At 37.1% G+C, this 22,938-nt stretch overlaps 1 protein-coding gene across 11 annotated transcripts in view; it reads left to right on the forward strand.

Annotated features, from left to right (window-relative positions):
• Positions 1-22,938, forward strand: part of PARD3 (par-3 family cell polarity regulator) — a 435,816-nt gene that overhangs the window by 335,592 nt on the left and 77,286 nt on the right. For all 11 annotated transcript variants that reach the window (XM_008503892.2, XM_030444951.1, XM_030444949.1 and 8 more), the window contains one exon: positions 2,759-3,016. In XM_008503892.2, coding sequence (XP_008502114.1) covers positions 2,759-3,016 — 258 coding nt within the window. The remainder of the gene's footprint in view (positions 1-2,758; positions 3,017-22,938) is intronic.

Consider the following 22,938-nt stretch of genomic DNA (forward strand, 5'->3'; position numbering starts at 1 on the left):
CTGGGAGCTGCGTGGGAGAAGAGACCGATCCCCCCCTGGCTCCAACCTCCTTTCAGGGAATTTTGGAGAGTGATGAGGTCTCCCCTGAGCCTCCTCTTCTCCAGACTAAACCCAGTTCCCTCAGCTGTGTGGTAGGCCATTTTCAGGTCTCTTTTTCCTTCTGAATAAATACCTTTCAAGTGATTAGGGTTGTAACATTTCAGAACTGCAGTTTTGGAGTATAGGACAATGTAAACAATTTTTATTTTAAACATAGGGATGCAAAAACACAGTTTAAATTTGAAATGGATTTTGTATTTAAACATGAGTCTGTCTTAATGGTAAATTTAACAAAACTCAAAAAAACAATTCCAGTTTGATGTTGCTGAAATTGCAGAGAACTGTGCTGTCAAGTGAATACTGTTAGGTTTTTTTTCCATATTCCCCATTGTAATAAAAAGCTATTAGTAAAAAAAAAATTATTATTTTTTTAAAATTTGGTTAAGTTAAATTTTCTCAGATTTCTTCTATTTGCCTTTTTTTTTTCTGTATATTGTTTTTTTCTTTCCACTGTGACTGAATATGAATGAGAGTTGTGGTTTACAAATCAGGAGTAGTGGACATGAAAAGAAGAATTAGGCTGAGTTATAACTTAAGGCATGTAAATGAATCACAGAACTGTCAATGCCCATAGCACTGGCTATTGAAGCAAGTTCAGTTGGTTAGCTGTGCTCAGTACTTGTGGGATTTTGAGGAAAACTTGTGTCTATCTGTGCCATCCTCTTTTGTTACAGTGATCTTAGCATAGAAAGAACAATTTGCTTAGGACTCATTCTGCTGAAGACACTTAAATTTAGTTATTAACTTACCAGCTCAGGGCTGAATTCACATGCTTGTCACACTCATTTGGTCATTTCAGTTATCACAGTGTCTTAGATGTCACCATGGTTTGGCAAATGTGACAAGGACCTACAGGAGTCCTTCTTGCGCAGCAGCTGGGTTCTCTGGGGATGTCAGGTGGCCATAGCTTAGTATGTCTGAGCAGCTGAATCAAGGATGAGTATCCAAAGTCCCAAACAAGACCTAAACAACAGCATTAAAAGCATCTGTAGAGTGACTCTTTTCATGCTAGGACACACCGACTGGTGTGACAGCTGCTTTGCTCTGGACTCTGCTGACTTAACAGCTCCCTAGAGCCTGCACACTTAGCTGACATGTACTGTGGGAATCTAAACTGTGATGTCTGTAACTGCACCCTGAATCCTGTTCTTTGTGTTTGCCCTTTCTTCTTGCAAAAACAAATCTTGAATGAGGCTAAGTTTAAAATTTCCAAAACTGCCAGTGTTACCCAACTTTAAGACTTCTATTTTCAAAAGAGACAAGGTTTACTTGCAAAACCATCCTACTTTGAGTATTCTACTCTTATTGAAAGTTGATGAACAAACTGTCTTTGGAAATGGCACGTAACTGGGTTGCTCAGAGCTTTAGTCTGAATGGATGGATGCTGTCACAATGTGTAGCCATGGATGCATTAGATGAAAAAGGAATGCATTTTACTAATGGAAGGGAGGAGACAGCTGAGTGCTTCATTTTGCAATGATGACAGAGCATTAAATTGGTCTGGGGAGACAATGCTGGGGGAAGGTAGTTTTTTTAGTTCACTGTACACGTGTGTGTGATACATCAAATTTTTGAAAATGGCAAAGAAACTTTGAAGCCCAGATCAAATTTTAGTAATAGCTTTGTGTGCTTCTGAAAATATAACCTGTGTGCAACTTGTGTTGGTCAGATTCCAAAATGTCATCTGTTTTTATCTCGTGTTTTATCATACAACTGAACAAGTGCATCTAGATACAAAATCTCAGTACAGCATTGCCTTCCATTTGTAACTTGAACATAAGGTACATGGTGTTACCTTCTGAGAAGAAACTGCCTACTTTTGAGAGGTGACAGATTCCGTGTATTTACATTTTAAGCGAAACATGCACATTTTAAACAATTCATACAAGAATCTACTGCTGTTTACTGCATGCACACGTACATAAATACATATCGTAGATTTATGAAATCATTTAGGTTGGAAAAGATGTTTATGATCATCTAGTTCAACATTCAACCTAACACTACCAAGTCCAGCACTAAACCATGTCCCTAAGCACCACATCACATCTTTCAAATTGAGATGGTGACTCAATCACTTCCCTGCTCAGCCTCTTCCAGTGCTTGACTGCCCTTTCAGTTAAGAACTTTTTTCTCATTTTTTCCTAATATACAACCTAAATATATAGGTATTTTTACTGTCTGTAAATTCTGAAAAAAATATTATTTCTATGATATTGGTCCAAAATGTACATTAAAGTTCTTTTCTAAAAATGGTCAATAGAACTATTAAATATATTAAGTTTTGATGGAGTACAGTATGATATGAATGTTGTCAGTCCATTCTCAGGTTTGGTTTTACACAGGCATCCTAAGGTGCATAAAACAACAAGTAAACTCTCTTTATCAAAAACTATGGCTAGTCATTATTTAACTTATTAATGAAAGAAAAGGCAGTGGCTAATCACACTTCTTCCTTAAAGACCAGTGTTGACTGGGGCATAGTTTTGATCTAGGCTTCAATATCCAAGGTAGAACTGAGACTCAATGACAAACTGAGACTGGAAACGCTTCAGTGGTTTTCACTAAGGTGGGCTACCTGAAGTGTCTCCTAACAACTGCTTTTGAGTGACTGAGGTGGGGGGGGAAAATTAGTTTCAGCCTTCTTTTAATTTTTCAGAATCCAAGCAAAAACGCGAGAGTTTCGAGAAAGACAAGCTCGTGAGCGGGACTATGCAGAGATTCAGGATTTTAACCGGACGTTTGGCTGTGAGGTGGATTCAATGTATGCTGGGATTGCTTCCTTTGATGCTTCTTCAAATAGTGGCACGATAACGCTGAGCACCCGACCACAGAGCCCGAGGGAAGGGCAGACAGTTGAAGCCCTGTATGCCCAAGTGAAGAAACCACGGAATTCAAAGTCTTCACCTGTAGACAGGTAGGCACCAGACATCAATCAATTCAGTGTTTCAAAATTTGTGCTTGTAGTGCTTTTGTCATGGGAGATGACTATGCATCAATTGGAAAGTCAGAACTGCATTTTTATTAATGGCTTTTTAAAAGCCTTTATGTAGAAAAGTATTGAGCTCCCACAAATCAAACTGTAACAGAATGGGACATGAAAGTTGTTTTCTGCAGAGCTGCTGCTTTTCTTCTCTTTCTTCACATGGTTTGGGATTTTGGAGTTGCAGTTTGATATCATTCAAATTAAATTCAAACTTAGGACATCATCTGGCTTATTTATCAGACTGTAATTGATATGGTTGTGCTTGAATAATTGAAATGGTTCCACCCTATTCATATCAGTTACAAAATGTCTGGAAAGTTCTTGTTGGTAAAGCAAAAGTTAGTTAAAGCTTACCTGAATTCCAGTCCTAGTGTAGTCCTGGACTTCATTCTAACAGGCTGAGCTTTTAACTAAATATACACCAAGAGCATAAACTCTTAAGCTTGACTCATGAGTTGCTTTCTATTCTCAAGCTGTAGCTTATGAATTATACTCTTTTGTGTGGTTACATTATCTCAACTGTGTCATGGGGGGTTTTTTTGTGCTGAAATTAGGCAAAATTCTGGTTTCTGTTGGAGTTTTGGGTTAACTTGAAAACCTGAAGCTAAAACATGCATGAAAGCTAACAAAGTAGAAATAAACAAAGGGAATATTCACAGCTATTTTTATACTTTAACAATGAAAATACATCTGTTTCCTTGGCTTACATCTAAGATCTTGTAGTTCTGCATTTTTTCAGCTTTACAAAAACTAAAACAAAAATCCTGCTGCAGAAGTTTAACTCAGAGGTTATTAATTCAGTTCATCAAAAAATCACTCGTTAGTTTTATACCCCATTTTTCCATGAGGAAAATACTGGACTAGTACTACTACAGCTCTATCAGCAAAGCAGTGTCTTTGGTTACAGTATTTGAGATCATAGAGCTCTACATGACCCTTGACATTAATCTTGCATATTCTGTTTCGGGTGGTAACAGTCATTTACATTTGGTCTGAGGAGGGTAGGGGTTTGCAGAATAAAGCAAGTTGTCTAAAACTCTTTCTAAGTGAGGACTGAGATTGATGTATTTAATTGTCAGTGAAATCTACTTTGAAAATTTCCTTTCCCTTATGTTGGTAAAAATATATCCTCTAACATGACAAATAAGGAGCTTTTAGATGCACAGACAAATACATATATTTTTACGAAAATTCAGTGGCACAGCTGCCTTTTTATTTTCTCAGTTGTATTATTCTGCTGCAATGCACTGTGTAAAAAGTCTTTTCTTATTAAATAAACAAACTTATGTATTGTGGATATGTATATTATTTCAGTGAAGGAAGGAAAATTATTTTAGAAGATGTCGGTTTCATATATGCCTTTGAAATTTTATATTGCATACTCTTATATTGACTGGCAGTGATCTGTCCAGGTGCCTGACATTTCAGCACTTTTGTGCCTTTGGAAATCATGATAGCTTGGTCGGATATGGCTGCCACATGGTGACTCTCACGGGTGTTTTTGTTAGACCAAAGACAGTTTTTCATGCCTGAGCTGAATGGCATCAATGTCACATCAACAAAAAAAATGTTCTTTGATGCAAACCTGGCACAGTGAAATAGAAGACCTGCATGACCTAGCTAACACTGCGTGATTGGTGATAAAAGAGCTGGTAGAGAGTGAGTAAAATGCAAGATAACGGAGTACAGGGGGAATCTGATGTTAATCATAAGGGTAGGACTGAAGAGGTAGTTCTTCACATTCTGGCTGCTCCTGGCTCACAAAAGGCCCCATCTCTCACAGCTGGATCTCACTGTGACAAAAGGAAAGACCCAGTGTACACAATGGGCTTGAGCAGAAGAGAGACTGTGAATTAAGCAAGAAAAGCACACACCACCACCCCCTCCCCTTCCCACTCCAGTCCTGTCATAAAATGAAAGAAATAGGCAATTTGGTTGGAAAAATATTATTATTTGCAATAAATGTGTTTTGATCCACCCTTTTCAGGGTTCTGAGGCATGACAATCCCACATGAATCCCACATGGCTCCAGGAAGCCTTTGGGGAACATTGCAGAAACTTGTGCAATCTCAGGCTCAAATTTAACTTTCCCAGAAGCCAGATCTGTACCTCGACCCCACCTCTGAGAGTGTGTGTTGCCTGCTTTGGGCATGGAGGAGATCCAACAGCTTTGAGGGAGCAACTTGGTGTCTTGAGGTGTGAGGGACATCCACGAGGCTGACCCTATGTAATGTGCAGCAGGAGAGCCTGAATCATGGTTAAGCTGTCTTCCCAAGGCTGATCTGTGTTTTACAGCCTTTATCTTAGATGTATTCAGAAAATCTCATCTGAGCATCATTTTAATAAATGGTTGTGGCTCTGTAGGCCTGGGGTGCTTTTACCTGAGTTGTCTTGCCATCTGTAGGATGCCAGTGTTCTCACCCCATATGCACTGCAACTTGTTCTTTGCTGTCCCTTTCCATCAGTGATTCCTTGGCCTTCAGTTCACATCTCCTGTGATGCTCTTTTCCAGACCAAGCACCCATATTCCTCTTCATAAGGCTCTTCTCCAAGGAGCAATCTTCTCTGCAGTCAGATTTATCCTCATAATGCAAGAACTTTGATGAGAAATATTAGGTTGCATTTCTGCATCGTTAAAATATTGTTTAAGTTAGCATTCACCTGTGAGTGCTATTTTCCCTCTACTTTCTCCTTTGTCCCTTCATCCTTTCCTTTCCTTTCCTCTTTCCTTCCCTTTCCTTTCCTTTCCTTTCCTTTCCTTTCCTTTCCTTTCCTTTCCTTTCCTTTCCTTTCCTTTCCTTTCCTTTCCTTTCCTTTCCTTTCCTTTCCTTTCCTTTCCTTTCCTTTCCTTTCCTTTCCTTTCCTTTCCTTTCCTTTCCTTTCCTTTCCTTTCCTTTCCTTTCCTTTCCTTTCCTTTTCTTCTTTCCTTTCCTCATTTCAGAAATGGAAAAAGTCACTTCCAGCCTTTGTAGATGGGAAGGGAAACCACTTGCAGTGTGTTACCCTTGTGCTGAACTGCCAGGAGCTGGTAACAGCCAGGCTGCCTCAAATCTTTAGCACGTTCATATTAAAAGCAGCATTGTTTATATGGGAAATGTTATTTCTATTACAGTTTGGGGGTTAGTGCCAAACAAAATTTGACATTTAAGTATGTCCAAAAGGTTATTTAAAAGTCTCTTACAAAGAAGGCTAAAACAAAATGTCCCATAATAGTTTGCATATCTTTGTTGAACACTTATGACAAATTTTTCCTTAACTTGCAAGAGAATTATTGTGCCTGTGTGTGAGGCCTTGTCAGGGTTTTTTGGTTTGGTTTTGTTTTGTTTTTATTTAATATTCCTCCAACGTCTCTATTTTCATCACCACATGCCACCAACTAATGTAAGTTTAACTGTGTCATGGCATTTGAATGATAAGAAAGTGGAGGACAAGTATGTAAACTCCTCATCAGAATAATGGATAATTTTATTTTGTTTTCTGCAAGTTTAAGGATATTATTAGGAAAACTATTACAATTTTATATTTTGCCAAAAAATATCCTTACAGGACTTGAAGCTGGTTTAGAGTTGCTTTAGCACAGATTTATGCTGAGTCAGAGTTAAGTCATTGATGCATATTGGTGGGGTTTGAGATGTTGTTTGTGTGGTTAGGTTTTTTCGTTTTATTATTAGTTATTACATATTAAATAGGTAGTTGATAGGGGAGTTCTGTGTTTTCAGCTTCTTATTAGTCCATGCATACGGGTAGCTCCTGTGAATCTTGGAAGGTGTTTTGTGTTCCAGTTACACTCATCATAGCAAATCTCTCCAGTAGCACTGAAAAAAAATTTGCTGTTCCTGATCCTAGAGAATTTAACAGAGAAGGAGTTTATTGCTCAGAAGAAACGAAGCTCTAGCACTACATAAAGAAATAAAATTGGTTGGGAGTGACTGATGATCAGTATAGCTGCATATACCTCAGCTGCTCTGGTGATGTTTACTCCATCCTTTACAGTGATAGCTTACAGACACAAGCTGCTGAGGAGTTTTTCACTTCCTATGCCAGGCATTAACAGAGCAAAATCAAGACGAAATGTATAATCTATATTTATTTTACAGTTCAGGATAGACGTGTCTCGAGAACTGTGTTCCTGTGAATAAAGCTTTTAGCTTAGCTGAAAAATGTCTCCTACAGAGGAGAAGCTGAACTACTACTGATCAATAGTGTTTTTCACGTAGATGACAATGATGCTATACAATGGGGTTTTATAGCCATCACCTGACACCCATATCTGAGCAGTATGTAAAAAGACAACTCCTAATGGTTGTTCACTGGCTGTCACTATGTAATCATTTCCCACTAAGAGTGCATTGTCCTGAAATATAATTGAAATAAAATAGGCACTGTGCTGCTGTAAATCTAAATAGCTTGAAAATAGTAGGCTAGACTCCCACAGCTTGCTGAGGACATTTTAATGGAAACATAAATACCATAATCATAAGCTTTTTGCATGCATTTTGCCATTAAAAAGAAAATATGTTCATTTTAGAAGGGAGACCTTTATGAACTGGTTTCTGTTCTATCAGAAGTGGAATCAAGTTATGTCAAAGGAAAATTTGGGAACTGAAAATAATCCCACTTGCTTTAACTGTCATCTTTTTGGTGCAAAGAGACAAGATGCTTTTTTTAAAGTCAGACCACATACTTTGCTTGCTGCTTTTCCAAAAAAGAGAGGGAGAACATTTTAGATGCTAAGTTTTATTCATTTGGTAGTATCTTTGTGCTTAAATTGGCATTATATAAATGAATGTCAGAAACTGAAAGAAGCACTCTAATATAATATAAGAATATATGAAAGGTGAAATAAGCAGACTCTGTCTTTCTGATGTGTGTGAAATAGCTCATAGCAATAGCAGGATGGGTCATGAAAGCTATGAAATACTATATTGCCATGCCTGGATAAATATTTGTTAAAAAAACAAGGTGCTTGTGAAGCTTTATTAAACTTCTTTATTAGTAGTGTCAGTCACAGGAGTGTTCTTAAGTCTGTGAGATCGTTTATGCATAGGAATCTGAGCTTACTGCCAGCCCCACCAGAGATGGAGATAGGAGTTTTATTACTCAGAGCCATGCATCCTGTGAATGCTAGGATATTTCTTTTTTCTTAAATGAAGAGATTTTTTTTTTCATGGTTCTGAAAGCTGACTTGGAGAGTGCTTTCACAAAAGAAAAGGCCACGGCATTGTAAACAATCTAACCAATGACATTTAAAAGCTGCAGATCTGTGCAGAAGGCTAACAACCTAGGTTGAGTAAAATTATGAGTAAACTCTTCCCTCCTACCTGTGTTTAATCTGATGTGGAAGTGTTTTCCTTCACTTGGATCCCTTCTTCATTGCACTTGGATCCCTTCTTCTTCATTGGTTATCACCTGCTGCTCTCAGAGCCTTAGGGTGATGTGCTACCAGGTGCACTCATCTGGGAATAACTGATTATTTTGCAAGCCTTTCAGAGCAGGGACCTCTTTGTTATCCAAGCTCCATAAATAACCAGTAGTGTTTCAGAAAGTAATAGGCATATGGATTATATCCCTATCTTCCATTGAGTGTCACCCTTTGGTGGCATAACAAAGCTTCATTCCTGTGAGAATCTGGCTTCTGGAAAGATTTTCCTCGTGGAGGAAATGGCACATATGCCCTTATGGGATAATCAAACAGACTTTCCAAGTCAATCCGGTGGAGAGCAGTGGGTTAATGAACTATTTGCAGTTCTCTAGCATGTAAAACTGAAAATAATACTTGGAAGTCATTGTGGTGGTTTTCCTCTGTCTGTGATAACCCAGAGAAGGATTAGTTAGAGCCTCTGTGAGAGTCTTCATGGGGTTTAATTTCACTTTAGCACTAACACATTGGGGTTTTTTGTTCCTCTGCCCTTCATCCAATAAGCCAGTAATCCTTGCCCCCAGGACTGCCTAAAAATTAGCTTGGTCTCTCATAGACCCGTGTATTTAGAACCCAATAGACACTATTAGCATTGGCATTTTATTATCTTAGCTTGGTTGTTTTCTTTTGTTCTTCCATCTTGATAGAATATAAGACAAGTTTTAATATAAATTCATGAGGATTTATTTAGGCTCCCTATTGTGAAAGTATGCAATTGCTCTCCCTGTTTGGGTTACCACTTTGGTGGAGTAAATGGCAGATTTACCGTGAACTCTATTCAGGTCTCCCATTTTAATTACTTGAAAGTCCTGGTTTCCTTCTGAATAGATACCAAGCACTGATACTGTTGTGAGAACCACAGCCCTCTCCATTTACCACAGCCACAGCCTCACTTAAGCCCCGGTGGTTTTGCTTCCTCTCTCCTCTGGTCAGCTTGCAGTTTAATCTAAAGTGTGACAGCTATTTGCTTGTTTTTACAAAAGCAGCCCCAGTTAGTATGTCTGCAAATGGTTGCAGTGGGAAAGTGCACAGAAAGATAAGAGGGAGATGAACTACTCTCTCTAGGTTACAAAATGAGGGGGTGAAGTGGGGCCCACCCAAATGTGCCCTGGGTGACCCCTCTCTGAGCAATCCCTAACAAGCTGGAAACATGGAGTAGATGTTTAGATTTGGGATTTTGAGTTCTTTAACCACAGCTACTGCTTATCATGAGAGACTATGCTTAAAAAGGGTATAAGAAAACCTGTCACTTTTCATCTATTTGAGGGTATAATATATAACAGAGTTTTAAATCCATTGTAACAAAATTACAGATAACATTTTTCATTGGTATATCAGTGCAGTTTGCACACAGATGTAGATCAGTTGTCGGGGTTTTTTTTTGTTGCTTGGAGGAAAAAAGAGAACAACCTTTACATTTTTCAGATGATAGAAGGCTGCGTATGATGAAAAAAAAAAAAAAAAAAAAAAAGAAAACCCACCTTGAATTACATATACTAGTGTTAAACAAATCATAATGTTGAAACTAGAAAAGGTGATGTCTCAGGCATCGAATGATTATTGTATGGCTTGAAATTGCAGTCCAAAGAACCAGCTGTGTGTGTAACATGCAGATCTTTATTTTCCACTAATGTCATCAATACAGTTTAGAGTTCTTTATCCTAAGAAAATTATGGGGAATATCTGACTACACAAAACTGACAAATTAAAGGCTCTCTCTCTCATTAAGTGAAGTGCTTTGATCCTACCAGAGTAAACTGTAAAAATCTGTTCTTTGCTTGTCCTGCTAACCAAAGTTTGGATTGGGAACTGATGTTCTGTAGCACTTGAACAGCCTAATTTAATCAGTTTAATTTGCTGTTGCTGTTGAATGTGTCCCTTTCTAAGTAGAATATAAATCTATGATTCTTCTACCTTTTATGTCTTTCCAGTCAACCAATCTGTTCCTCTTTGGTGAAGGATTCAGGCTTCTCCTCTCCAGGAATTTAAAGAAATAGGGATTTTGTACTTGAGAGCTGTCTGATTATAGGAGAGGACTGCACAGGCAGAGCTCAGAGAGTGTTGAGTATTTACTGAAGGCTTGCTAAAACTAAATATACAATTTGAAGTTGTATCTTTAAATTAATTTAACCAAATGGATGAAAAGTATAATTAAAATTATTTTTATATATGTTCTTCTAGTGCTGAAGAGTTTTGGTGGGTTTTTTTTCTATTTTGTTTGTTTGCTTGTTTTGGAGGGTTTTTTTGTGTAAGTGTTTTTGTGCTTGTTTGTTTGGTTTGTTTTTTTAAAAATGAATAGTATCTCCTTCACAGATGAAACAAACTATATTTATCCTATGGCCAGGCTTGTTTGTTTATCTCACTTAAAAAGAATCTAGCTTGTGGTCAAAGTGTCTTGTTACTGGCAGAAGTGGTGGAGTTGAATTGTGAGGAGGAATCCTCTGCAGTAAATTTTAGGAAAAAAATTGCATCACCATATCTATGTTGCAGGGTAGCAGTTAATTCCTTTTAGCATCTTGTAAACTCATTGAATGAGTGCTTAAGAAGCATACCACATTGCCATTGCTGAGAAATTGTTGAGAGATCTAATTTCAGTTTGTTCTTGGTTAGAAAGTTGAAAATCAGTGCTTTTGCTCTAGTCACTCAGAAAACAGCATAAATTACTGGAGCATTATACTCATAGTATAATCTTAATTGGTTTATAAGTTTAAAATCTTGTTCCTTAGGACTCAGACACTATGATGTGAGATATTAAAAGATTTTTTTGCGTTAGCCATTTCTTATGATTATGTATTTCTGAAAAAAATGTTGTAACATGGAACTTAGGTACTTGACATGAATTTTTCTTTCCATTCATTTCAATTAATTTCATTCAATTAATTTCATTTTCTTTCAATGCATTTCAATAGCTTTTCAATCATAGTTGTTGAGGCCTTTCTTACATGATAGATACAAGAAATGCTATTACAGTAAATCGATCACGTATTTGAAATGGACAGACAATTTTATCTGCCCAGAGTTTGAACAGTGATAAACACTTAAGATTTTGTTCATGAAAGAAAAGGCAAAGGAGCAGATTTTGCTTAATTTTATTGTGTGTATAGTTTTGCAAGAATAATTCATGACACCCCCTAGTTGCATTGTATTTTGTAATGAAATGACTGTGTGCTGCAATTCAGTCTTATTACAGTCTTCATTCCTAGGATTCCCTTAAAAAAAAAAAAAAAAAAAAAAAAAAAAGACTGTACAAACTGGGATAAAACTAGAACACAGAATTACGACTACCAACATTTTAAAAAGCAATTAGAATCCATACAGCTTCAAAGGATATGAGAACTAATGTCCTACACACTTCTTATTTCCACTTGTCTTTGAGAAGGAAATTTATTTGCAGAAGACCACAATAACTGCAGCAACAGACCTCCTAGGTAGCAGGAGTAATTGTCCTAAAAGCTCTCTGACCTGGCAAACAAAGGGACGGAAAATAGTAGCATCATTCTTTATTTCCTGAGACATAGTTTATGGCTCATTAATAGTTGTAGTTTATATTACTGGGTAATTTATGCTGCAGAGGAAACAACCAGAAGCTGCTTGTGCCTGTGATTATGTTGTAATTGTATTAGTAGATATAGTGTAAAAAACCCAAAAAAACCCAACCCACACAAAAAGCCCAAAAAAACAAACAGCAGGAAAAAGGTATGGTTTAGCTATGTATCATTTTGTACTTCTTCTTCAACTGTGCTGTGTCTGCTTGCTTAACTATGCGTATTTGCTAAAATGTCAAATTACCCCATCTTTTGTAAGGATTGCTAAATGCCCATCAAGTAATGGAGGGATGCACTGAAGCTATTTTAATTAGCAAAGTGTGATTTAAAGGTTGCTAAAATCAAAAAGGGCTTATTCATTTTTCATCAATAATCATTTTCCTTAATATTTCATCAAAACCTGCTGATTTGGAGACCACCTTCTGGGCTTTGATTCATTATGACTGCAGACATAATTTAATTTTTCCTTCTTTCCCTATTTCTGTCATACACTCTTTCATCTTTGAGACATTGTTAAGATGTTTCTAACATTCACAGATTGCTAATTGATCCAACTTTTTAAAACTGTACTTAAGACAGAGACTTCTTTTCAGTGGAAGCAATTTTCCATGCATTTGCTTTTGCTAATGTTTCTTTTAACCTTCATATCTGATAAAGTATAAATTCTCAAATACATATTTTAAAAACTGAGGATGTGTATGGTTTTATACATGACAAGAGGGGTAAAAATATTGGAGACATGATAGAGGGAAATCAGTAAGATTGTGCAGTCATTAAGTTAGGCCTTAATACCAAGTAAGTTTTAAATGAACTATAAAAACAGTGCTTACAAAGTAATGCGTTTTTATCTAAATCTTTGGGGGATAATAAAGAAAAGCAATTATGGGAATTTATGCAAAGGCTTTTTGTGAAAGGATTTACAATTTAGAGAAATTGCTCTTTTTCTTTAGTAGGGCTGTTCATCTAACTTTTGTCTATATTATCATACTCTGGTAATTTCTAGTCCCAAAATGCATTTGTTTTACTATTTTAAATTGAGATTCACAAACTGTTTCTTTTTGAAGATCTCCCTGCAGAGCAGCAGCCAGGTACCTGGTTAAAACAATCAATGGTTGGTTACTCAGCAGCAGCAGAACATAACGGGTAGAAATCCAAGTGCCATGGATGGTAACCTGATCCTTTCTGGGGTGGCTGGAGGACAACCACAATCTTCATTTTCCTTTGCTCATCTCTCAGCTGAGAAAAAACTGCTGCACTCAGTTGCTGTAGTCAATGCCTGTTCTGTGTGCACAGTGTGATTTAGGGCAGGGTCATCTTTTTCTTTTCTTGGTTCTAGCAATTTTCCTTAATCCAGTCTAATTAGAATTTCAGAAATTGTCTTCCAAGTCTTACTTAGATGGTCAGAGCTAAATTGTTCTTTCTCCTCTTAAGCCACATTGAGCAGTTCACAGGGACTGAATTTCATTAGCTTTCAATAGTTGCACTATTCTAATGTTAAAATGCTGCAGTTTAAGATGTCAGAATTTCAGAGGAAAATAGGTTAAACTGAGACAGCATTCAGTGCTAGGGGTAGGTATTTCAAATATTATTGAAACTCATGCTTATGTATTTTAAGATTTCTTCTCAGACTCAGCTGCCTCCATCATCCATCTAACATGTCATATGTGAATGTGTGTCCACATTAAGTAGAGCACAAACATATGTGCAGACTCAGATGCAGTTATGTGAATATGTTTAGCTGTGACAGAACTTGTCTTTGCATGTGTGTTTATGTCTATATATATATGTGTGTGTATAAAAAAGTCCTCCACTGCAGAGGAAGTGGCCTCTGGGGGTCAGAAAAGTTTTGATCAGGTCAGGTTGCTCAGCACTGCAGTTGTATTCTGAATATCTCTGAGGATGGAGATTTATCCATCTCTCTAGGTGCCTGTTCTAGTATTTGACTAGCTCCATGCTATCTGGAAAAGAAAAAAAAAAAAAGAAAAAAACAGCACAAAAAAAAAAAACCAAAACAAAAGAAAAAAGAAAAAGCTTCTGATATCATAATTTCCTGTACTGTAGTTTGTGTCCATTTCCTCCCATTTTGTGCAACTCTGAGAAGAGTCTAGTAAGAGTGTTATAAAGTAATAATAAAATTTATCATTTTCTGCAAGACTTGGACTATGAAACAACCGATTCAACATTTTTAGGCATCAAAAGACACTTTTAAAATCGTAAGGATTACCTTACAAAATAACACTTCACTCTTAGCATCAAACTTTTCTTAGAATGATTGCTGAAGTTGGGTTCTTTTCTTAGATCCTCTATTATGTATCCATATTTCAGAACTACACCTAGGTACATGGCTTGTTTATCAGATTTTTTTTAGTATACATATGTTGTCTTTTCCTCCTATCCCCTATCCAAAGCCTGATGAAAAAGTCTGAGGGCAAAGTGTAACTCTTCATTCCTGTTGATACACAGGCAGCTGCCTTTTCTCCTTTATTTCACAGGTTTTATATCATGCATACAACATTCAGCTCTATGAAAAATAGTGCATCTGAAAGGTCTTTTAAGAATGAATCAAACTTGTGTGTGCTGTTGGACTTTGTATGCTCCATATATATGCTTTGTTCTTGCTTTTCAGTCTCATTTTGCTCTTGGAGACTTTATGTGGCTCTCCTGTATGGTCAGGATTGCTGCCTCATGGGACCTGCTGCAGTGATAGTCTCTTTTCTTCTACCTAAGGATTTTCAGTATTTCTCTTTTAACACTGAGGTTCTGTGGCTCATCTGCAGAATTTTCTGGATAAAGAGAGATCGTAACTCCCACAGAAACGACACTTTGTTGGCAGGGATTTGTGAAACAAAATTTGCAGATGGTGAAGGCTGTGGCATTGCAAGAACTGAGACTTAGGAGATGGGAGTGCCTCCTGCTGAACTGAAAGGCTTCACCGGATGAGAGAGAGGGGGAAAATAAAGCAACTCTCTTGTTGGAGATCAGGAGTGCTGCAGGATGGTGATCAGGGAGAAGAAGCTGCCTGCTGAGCTTGCTGTGACGAAGGGGAACAGGCTATCCTTTCACCTGCAGAGAAGAAACAAATAAATCAGCCACCCTCCTGGTAAGCACAGATGAGACATAGGATGGTCTATACAGGGTTGTCTTTCATCTAGACGCTATATTTGAGAGGATCCTAAAAAACTTAATAAGCTTTAATGGGGACTTGCAGTCAATCTAACAACCATTTCACTCCATGGCTGATCCCCTCACCACTCCCTGCACTGGCCAGAAACCCCCTGTGTGGTAAAACACTGCTGCTCTTTAATTGCATATAAATCAGGACCAGGAGTGGAGACAAGCCAGGCGAGGCTGGAAGGAGAATTTAAGTGAAAAAGGTAATTACCTGAGCTGGAACATGGCCAGGTCACTGAGGTTAACACCTGTACACTTGTGAGAAGTGCCTGGTAATACTCTTCCAGAAACCATTTTCTACTGAGTTATAGAAAAGACCTTGTAGTCACTTAGTCTGACTCCCTCTGTACATGGAATTGATTCCTACTGTGGTTTCTTCCATCACTCCTGTAGTGTACATTCAGTCACTTTGAAATGGGGTTTGTCCACCAGCTTCATGTGGAGAGATAGCCCACTCTTTTTGTTTTATAGCTCTTGGCTGAGAAGACAATTGCTTGGTATTTAACCTAAATTTTTATTTTACAGCCTCCATGTTCTCTTGAATGTGTTAGTCTAAGGCAGAAAGGTGTAAAGTGTCTGAAATTCTCAGAACCTATTGGAGACTGTCTCTTGATCCTAAGAACAGAGGAAAAATTATTTTGATGTGCATTCTTCAGCCACAGAACAGGGTGAATTAGCTGATGCTGAGTCCTCTGTTGTGGTGTTTAGATTGCTACAATGAAAAAAGCTAGCTCAGCTATCACCACACTGCACCACAGAAAAATCAAACTCTTACCATCTTCCTTTCATTCTCTAATTGAAGACGAATGCATCTTTTGTTTTGTGAGCATAGCTTTATCCTATTTTCATATTTCATCCTCTTAATTCTGTATTCCATGTTTAGTCAATTCACGTACTGTGTTCAGAGCACAGGAGTAGGATTTGAAGCAGCTCAGCAGCCTCAAACTCAAACATTCTGCCTGAGCTCCTCAGACCTGCTCTTCACTGAGGAGATGTAGAGGGCAGGGCTGCATCCTCCCTCCAGTCATACAATAATTCTGAAAAGTATTTTTCAATTTCTTTCTCAGGAAGATATTTATCTAATCTTAAAATCCCCCATACTTTCATCTGAAGCTAGCTAGCTCTTGAATACCTATCTTTCAAATAGCAGGAGAAATAAATTTTGTTTTGCTCTTGACCTTGTTTTTCATGGGTGTTTTTAATTTGTAACAAACTCATTGCACTTCTCAAGGTTGTGCAGTCTGTCCTAATTTCCTATTGGGCCTGTCAGTGTTACTTTAACAGCTTTCCAGTGGAGGTATGCAGGACATTGTGTCTATTTCTCGTGTCAGGCTAAATGTGGATATACAGAGTGAAAACTTTCTTTCCTGCAGGCAGAGCTGTCTGTAGTTGTGGCTGCAATATTCATATTCCTTACAGGTGGGACTTCTGCACATTCAGCATTTGGTTAAACAATCTCTACACGTTTAAGCTAGGCAGTTTAAAACTTGTTTTTTATTTTTCTTGCTATTACTTTTTATGGTTGATAGCATAGTAATCGTTAATATTTCACTAATGTTTATTATAAAAGAGAGTTATATTGTAATATTAGAGGGAGGTGTTGCAACTTGCATGTGATTCTAACATCCTTGTGTACCCAGACTGACAAATTGTGCTAGCGTGCAGGAAATAAAATGAGCTAAGAGAAGTTTCAAATCACATCACCAGAGGAAGGAAGTTTTATACACTAAATAGATAAGATACGAGGAAGAATGACATGAGGGAAGTGGTGGATGTGAAGGAAACATGTCAGCACAGAAGGAAATAGAAGTTAGTAGCATCAGGCTAAGGACTAAAGAGCAAGAATGAGGTTGTGTGTCTGAGGAAAGAGGAGCTCCCAGGCTGGGACTTGGGCATGACAAGAAGTGAGGATGAAGGCTGTTATAGGTGAAAAAGAATGATAATTACAGTTCAGCAGTCCTTAATCTATGTCAGTAAGCTCCTTGCCCATAATATACTTCACACACAATACACCAGAATACAACCAATCGAATTCTGCTTTAATAATTTTTTCCCCCTGTATGAGCTTTTTTCTAGGATTCACCTGAGATTAGACAAAGACATCCTAGCTCATTCTTCCCTCCCTGCAACTTCAGCAGTGCTGCAGATACAAAAGAGAATCCTTGACTGCTGCATCCCATCATCTAAATTCAGCTGCTCGTCCCTTTGGTATCACATCAGAACAATTTAAACAGGCATGAAACAGCAGGAGATACGATGTAGGTGTTTAGGTTCTTGCTGCTCGGTCACATTACTATCTTCAAGGGTGCTGCAAACTTGATTAGAAAAATTAATGATGAGAAACAAAGGGATGAGCAAAGAGAACAAAAGAAAAAAGTGAAGAGAGTGTGGAAGAAGTTTATTGCATGCAAGTCATCCAATTATCCCTCAGAGCCTAAATCCCTTGTCTAATTGCCTAAGTTGATCCTTCAGGACTGAATGGATTAAATGAAATAGCAGGGCTGGTGGAAAGCAACCTATGGGAGGCATTTTGTGAATAGGCTTGCATGAACAGCAGAATACAGTGTCTATTTGCTTCTGTTTGTCTGGGCCTTCTGTTATCAAAAGAGCAGCAAAGAATGAAAAATATGAGGGCTTTTGATTAGAAAATAGTCCCTCCAGCTCAGAGTTGAGGCAGTGGGGTGTGCTGGAAAACCCACCCTGATGCTTTTTATGCTGTGCTAGTCTGTATTGTATATCTCTCTGGGATCATAAACTCTCATTTTACACTATATGAAGTTCATCTGAAAAACTGAGGGAAAAGAAAAACTTCTTTAAAATATCTCACTGCAAAATCACTAGATGACGGAGAATGTCAGGACTGAGCTGGCGTTAAAACGAGAGCAAGCTGCAGCTGACACTGTTGTCTCCCAGTAATTGTGTGTGCCAAACTCACAATGGAGGAAAGAAGACTATCAAGCCTAATGTACCTTAAAGATCTTCTGCTTAATACATTTCTCTGCGTAGACACCAGATAAGCAAGAGTCTTGTCTAATAGTCTAGAATTTCAAACTGCCCTGCAAAAGTTCTTCTACAATTATCCCCTTCTAGGCAACATCAACAAACCCAGCTCCCACCCCTCCAAACCTCACAGGAGGGGGAAATATTAAGAGGGGAAAGAAGACAAAACTTTCCTGTAGAAAAGTAGAAAGCAGGGGAAATGAATCTTATTTCAGTGTTGTTGGTTGAAATCTTCAGTTTTGCCCAGTACACTGCCATGTGGAAGAGACAAAGGACATAAATCCTCAAGCAGTGATTCTGTCTTTTATAGATAGAATGACATAGAGTGTGGAGCAGCTCTTTATAGAGTTTATAATAAGATCAGGTCATCTCCCATAAACATCTTGTGGTTGTTATGTGAAGTGTTAAGATGTAAGACAGCATTAGAAGGAAAAGAGGCTACAGAAATATTAGGTGGTTCATTTGAATGTCCTCAGGTGACATCCAGCTAAGAAATTATTTTCCTGAGAGAAAACTGCAGCAGAATAGAAACATCTGAATTGAAAAGAGCTTAGCAGAGAGAACAGAAAAAGAATTGCTTTCTAAACACTCCTAAACCTGACTTACACTTACTTATGCCTCCCTATTATATCTAAAATTTTAGTTAAGAATACTATTTTTTTTAATTTCTACTCAGTTATTGCATCAAAACCTTTATCCAAGCCTGCTCAGTGGTGCACACTGAAGTGATTCATGCAGTCAGACCTTTCTGACTGAATAATTGATGCATTTTGACAGGCTGAATGTGCAGTGGATTACATTTACTTCTCAATATATATATGATGATTAACGTAACTAGGTCTTACGTGTGCTCATCAAAGGGAAAAAATGCCCCAAAGAGAGTATTATTTGATGGTTCAATGAACTGAACTTTGATATTGCACTTAGACTGTTGATAGCAATAAGATACTAGTGATGGCTTATAGATCCAACAGTCAAATTAGAAAATTTCACTGAGTTCAAGAGAAAATATAGTGGAAAGTAGAGTATTTAAAGAAATGCATTGACATGTTTAGATCCAAAATTCTTTTTTTCTAAATTGTGGTCTTAGCTCCTGAAGGATGTACAGCTATCTCTGAAATGCTCTGCTTTGATCCATCGTGTCTAAATCTGTCCAAGCCAAAGAAACAAAAAATAATTCCAGGCTTTAAAAAGTAGCTTATTCATGCCTGAGTTAGAAAGCCAAACTATCTATATAGGCAAAGGAGAGAACTGGTATCCTCAGGAGAACAGTTCAGAGTATCCAAGTGTGGTAGCTTTAGGCAGAGTTGTAAATGCTCCTTACCCATACATATTGATTCTGCCCTGAGGTCATTTAGTTACCAAGTTGATATAAACTCATTGAGTCTTAAGTCAACGAATATACTTCCAGTCAAGAAAGATGTGGAGCTGCTGCAGGTCCTTTTCATATCTGCTATTCCTGTGAAAATATGTCTTTGGGTAACTAAAATGATACTTAGATTTCTATGTTCAGGCATATGAGTTGCTGATGTTCACTGAGTGACTTTTAGCTACTCTTATAGTAGTCTGCAGTAGAACCTGACTCATCTACATGAAAGACCAGGATTAAAATTGCTGCACTTTCCTGTCCCTTTCTGTTGGTTAGATTTTTCTCTGCCCTCATTCCTGTGCTTAAGAAAGAAAAGTATTACATCTGAACTGTCTGGATGGCTACTGTGTATTCTGAAATACACATAAATGTTACATCATTTCAATATGTCTAAAAATGATAACTGTTTATATGCCAAACAAATACTATCTAAAGTATTTAATTTAGAGGATTTTAATCATCAATTATTTGGACCTTTCATTTGCCTCTCTCTCTCCCTTCATTATTTGGAAAGGGAACTTACATTCATAACCACCCTCATAAGCAGGAATGTATGCAAGAAGAAAAGCTGTAAAGATTCAATTAATTGAATCTGGCCAGTTTTAAAATGTTTCTGGGCTTGTACTCTTCTGGAGACTCAAAAATCATTAACTAAACATGACCTGTTTCACTAAATTCAAAGCTCATTTTTTATTTTAAAGTGGTTTAAATGCATACATATCTGTTATACAACTTTTTTTTATGGCTATTTAAATATCACAGAACCATAGATCCAGTTACCAAATTGGTAATTAACTGGGTTTTGTTTATTTTTAAAGAAAGATAGTTTCCATGTTGTACTTTAAAAGTTGGCATGCTTCAGTGAAAATAATGCCTTAATTGTTGATTAATGTCTATTTGTAGCTTTTGAGTAAAATCTTTTGTGTGGTCTCTGCCTACTCAAACTTCTAAGTCTGCTCGAGAAGAATTTGTCTTTCAAGGGCAGAGTAGCTATTGCATGAAGTCATCTGCTTCTACATGTTCCATTAAGGTAATTTACTCAAGGAAGATGAGAACCTGTTTTATAAGTATTTTGGGAATTTGTAAGACCATAAGAATTTTTGCTTTTTGCAGACAATATGGTATATGATAGATTGGGGGAGACATTGTTCAGAGAATAATTTGAAACAGCATATAAGAATTCTGATTATCTCAGCAAATGTAATATTGCTAAAGAAGGTATGGCATAATGTAGACGATCCCTTAAAATGCAATAAGAGATTATTTTAAGATTTGTAATGGATTTTTTCTCACTTGATTATTATAATTGGCTCCATAACTAACACATTTTAAATATTTTATGTTGGTAATACAAGCATAACAAAGGAGTTAACATAAGAGGAATGCAAATAGGCTTTGTTTTACTTCATATGCCATAGTTATTAATGAAAATTGGTTTAATAGATTATTTGCAAAAGGATATACATATTTTCATTACACAGATATATTAGATTTACAGTGGAAGCTAAAAAGGCATTTTTGTCTAGTGATAAGGAGGATGAAGCACTGGAAGTAGATTGCCTGTAAAGGTTATAGATTTCTCCAGCATCAAAAACCTTTATGGTCAGATGAGGATGGCATAACCAGGTATAGCTGATTCTCATCAGAGCTGAAGGCTTTCAGGTCCTTTCCAGCTCTACTCTTCAGCCATGGAGAACCATTGGAATTCTTTGAGCGTTTTTGTGTTGGCTCTTATATGGTGTTGTTCAGACTCCCTGGTAGAAACTTACTAACTTGACTTTTGGTTTGTTTGAGCTCTTTTTTTTTTTTTTTTTTTTTTTTTTTTTTTTTTTTTTTTGTAAACATATTATTTTTTCCTAGCCATGTAGGCTTAGTTGAGTTTTTCAAAGAAATATTTATCTCAGTAAATTTATTTTTTTTTTATAATGCTAACATATTTACGTACTAACTACATCTAAGAGAAAATTGAAAGACAAGGAGAGCTGTTAGAGGTGACAGCATTTATTACAAGAACTTTTGTGCTTAGTAGTTCAACATGGAAATAAATTATCTTGACCATAACATAAATTCAACATGTTATAGGAAGTTACAACTTCAGAGCTAATGCTCTAAAAGTTCATAAAGAAGTAACTTTGCCAGAGAGGCAAATGTTTAGTTTTTGCATTTCTGAACAATAAAAGCTGTAACTACTATGTTTAAATTGCTGTTGTAATAAATATTTCAAAATAAGTATGCTGCTTTGGGTTCTTTTCGAAACCCCTCATTATTGCTGCAGTGGTCTTCAGGGTGCTTTTAATCAGAAAATTATGTAAATTGTTAGTCTGGTTGGCAACTAATAGACTTCAAGCTTTGGATGAATTATTTTGTGCTCGTACAAGTAATAGGCATATTAAATCTGAGTATTTCATCATCAAATCTCTTAATACAAGTGAAACACCTTGAACAGTGATATTTAGCACTCATAAAGTGCTTTACTGCTCTGAAGCATTGCACAGACAATTGTTCTTGAAACCTTGCAGGGGCTGAGTTGTTATCTCTGCCTAAAGAAAAAATATCAACTAGCTGAAGAGGTCTGTAATGCAAATTGCATTGACTGAAAGTATGTATCTGCAGAAGAGGTCTCTTCATAAACTTATACTCTTCCCTGAACATTTGCCGTTGGTCATTGTTAGAAGATGTAGAGAAAATGGACTTTTCTGTGATCCAGTCACACTGTTTTATTTCTTTTCAGGCAGAAAAATTAAGTCAGAACAAATGGGAAGAAAGCATGAATAAGAAGCTTTGTGAACTTAACTGCACACATATTTTACTGGCTTCTTGAATCCACTTGCAGGAAGTTCACAAAGCAAATAGGAATCGTCTAATTAGATGTAAACATATACTGAGCAAGTCACCTGAGCTCTGCTTACAGAAAATTAAAGTCTAATTAATGCAAAGTGATGTACAATGTGGTTTACTTCATCCTAAAGCAAATGTCTAAGTAGGCCAATTAAATATGTCCTAACAGTCTTTATGTTAATTAGTGAATAAGGTGAACAACAGAGATATAGATGTCTTTGTTTTACTAGGTGAATCCCTCTCTCTGGCTTCAGACACTCATGAAGTTGCCATATAAATCTGTGACAATACAGCATTTACTGACAGTAGTGAAGAACAGTGCCTCAAAGCTTCATTAAGTTACCATACAGTTAGCCAGATTTTATTCTGGGGGGTGGTTAGATGGATGCTTTTTGTTTTGTTTTACTATTTCCACCACTAATGAAGACAGATGGTAGAAGATGAGGATGGGCTTTGGGAGTGGCTCTGAGGACTGACACTTCCAGCAGCTGTAGTCTACGTTACTACCACT

This window comes from Calypte anna, chromosome 2, assembly GCF_003957555.1.
Source record: "Calypte anna isolate BGI_N300 chromosome 2, bCalAnn1_v1.p, whole genome shotgun sequence".
In the NCBI taxonomy this organism is placed as follows: Eukaryota; Metazoa; Chordata; class Aves; order Apodiformes; family Trochilidae; genus Calypte; species Calypte anna.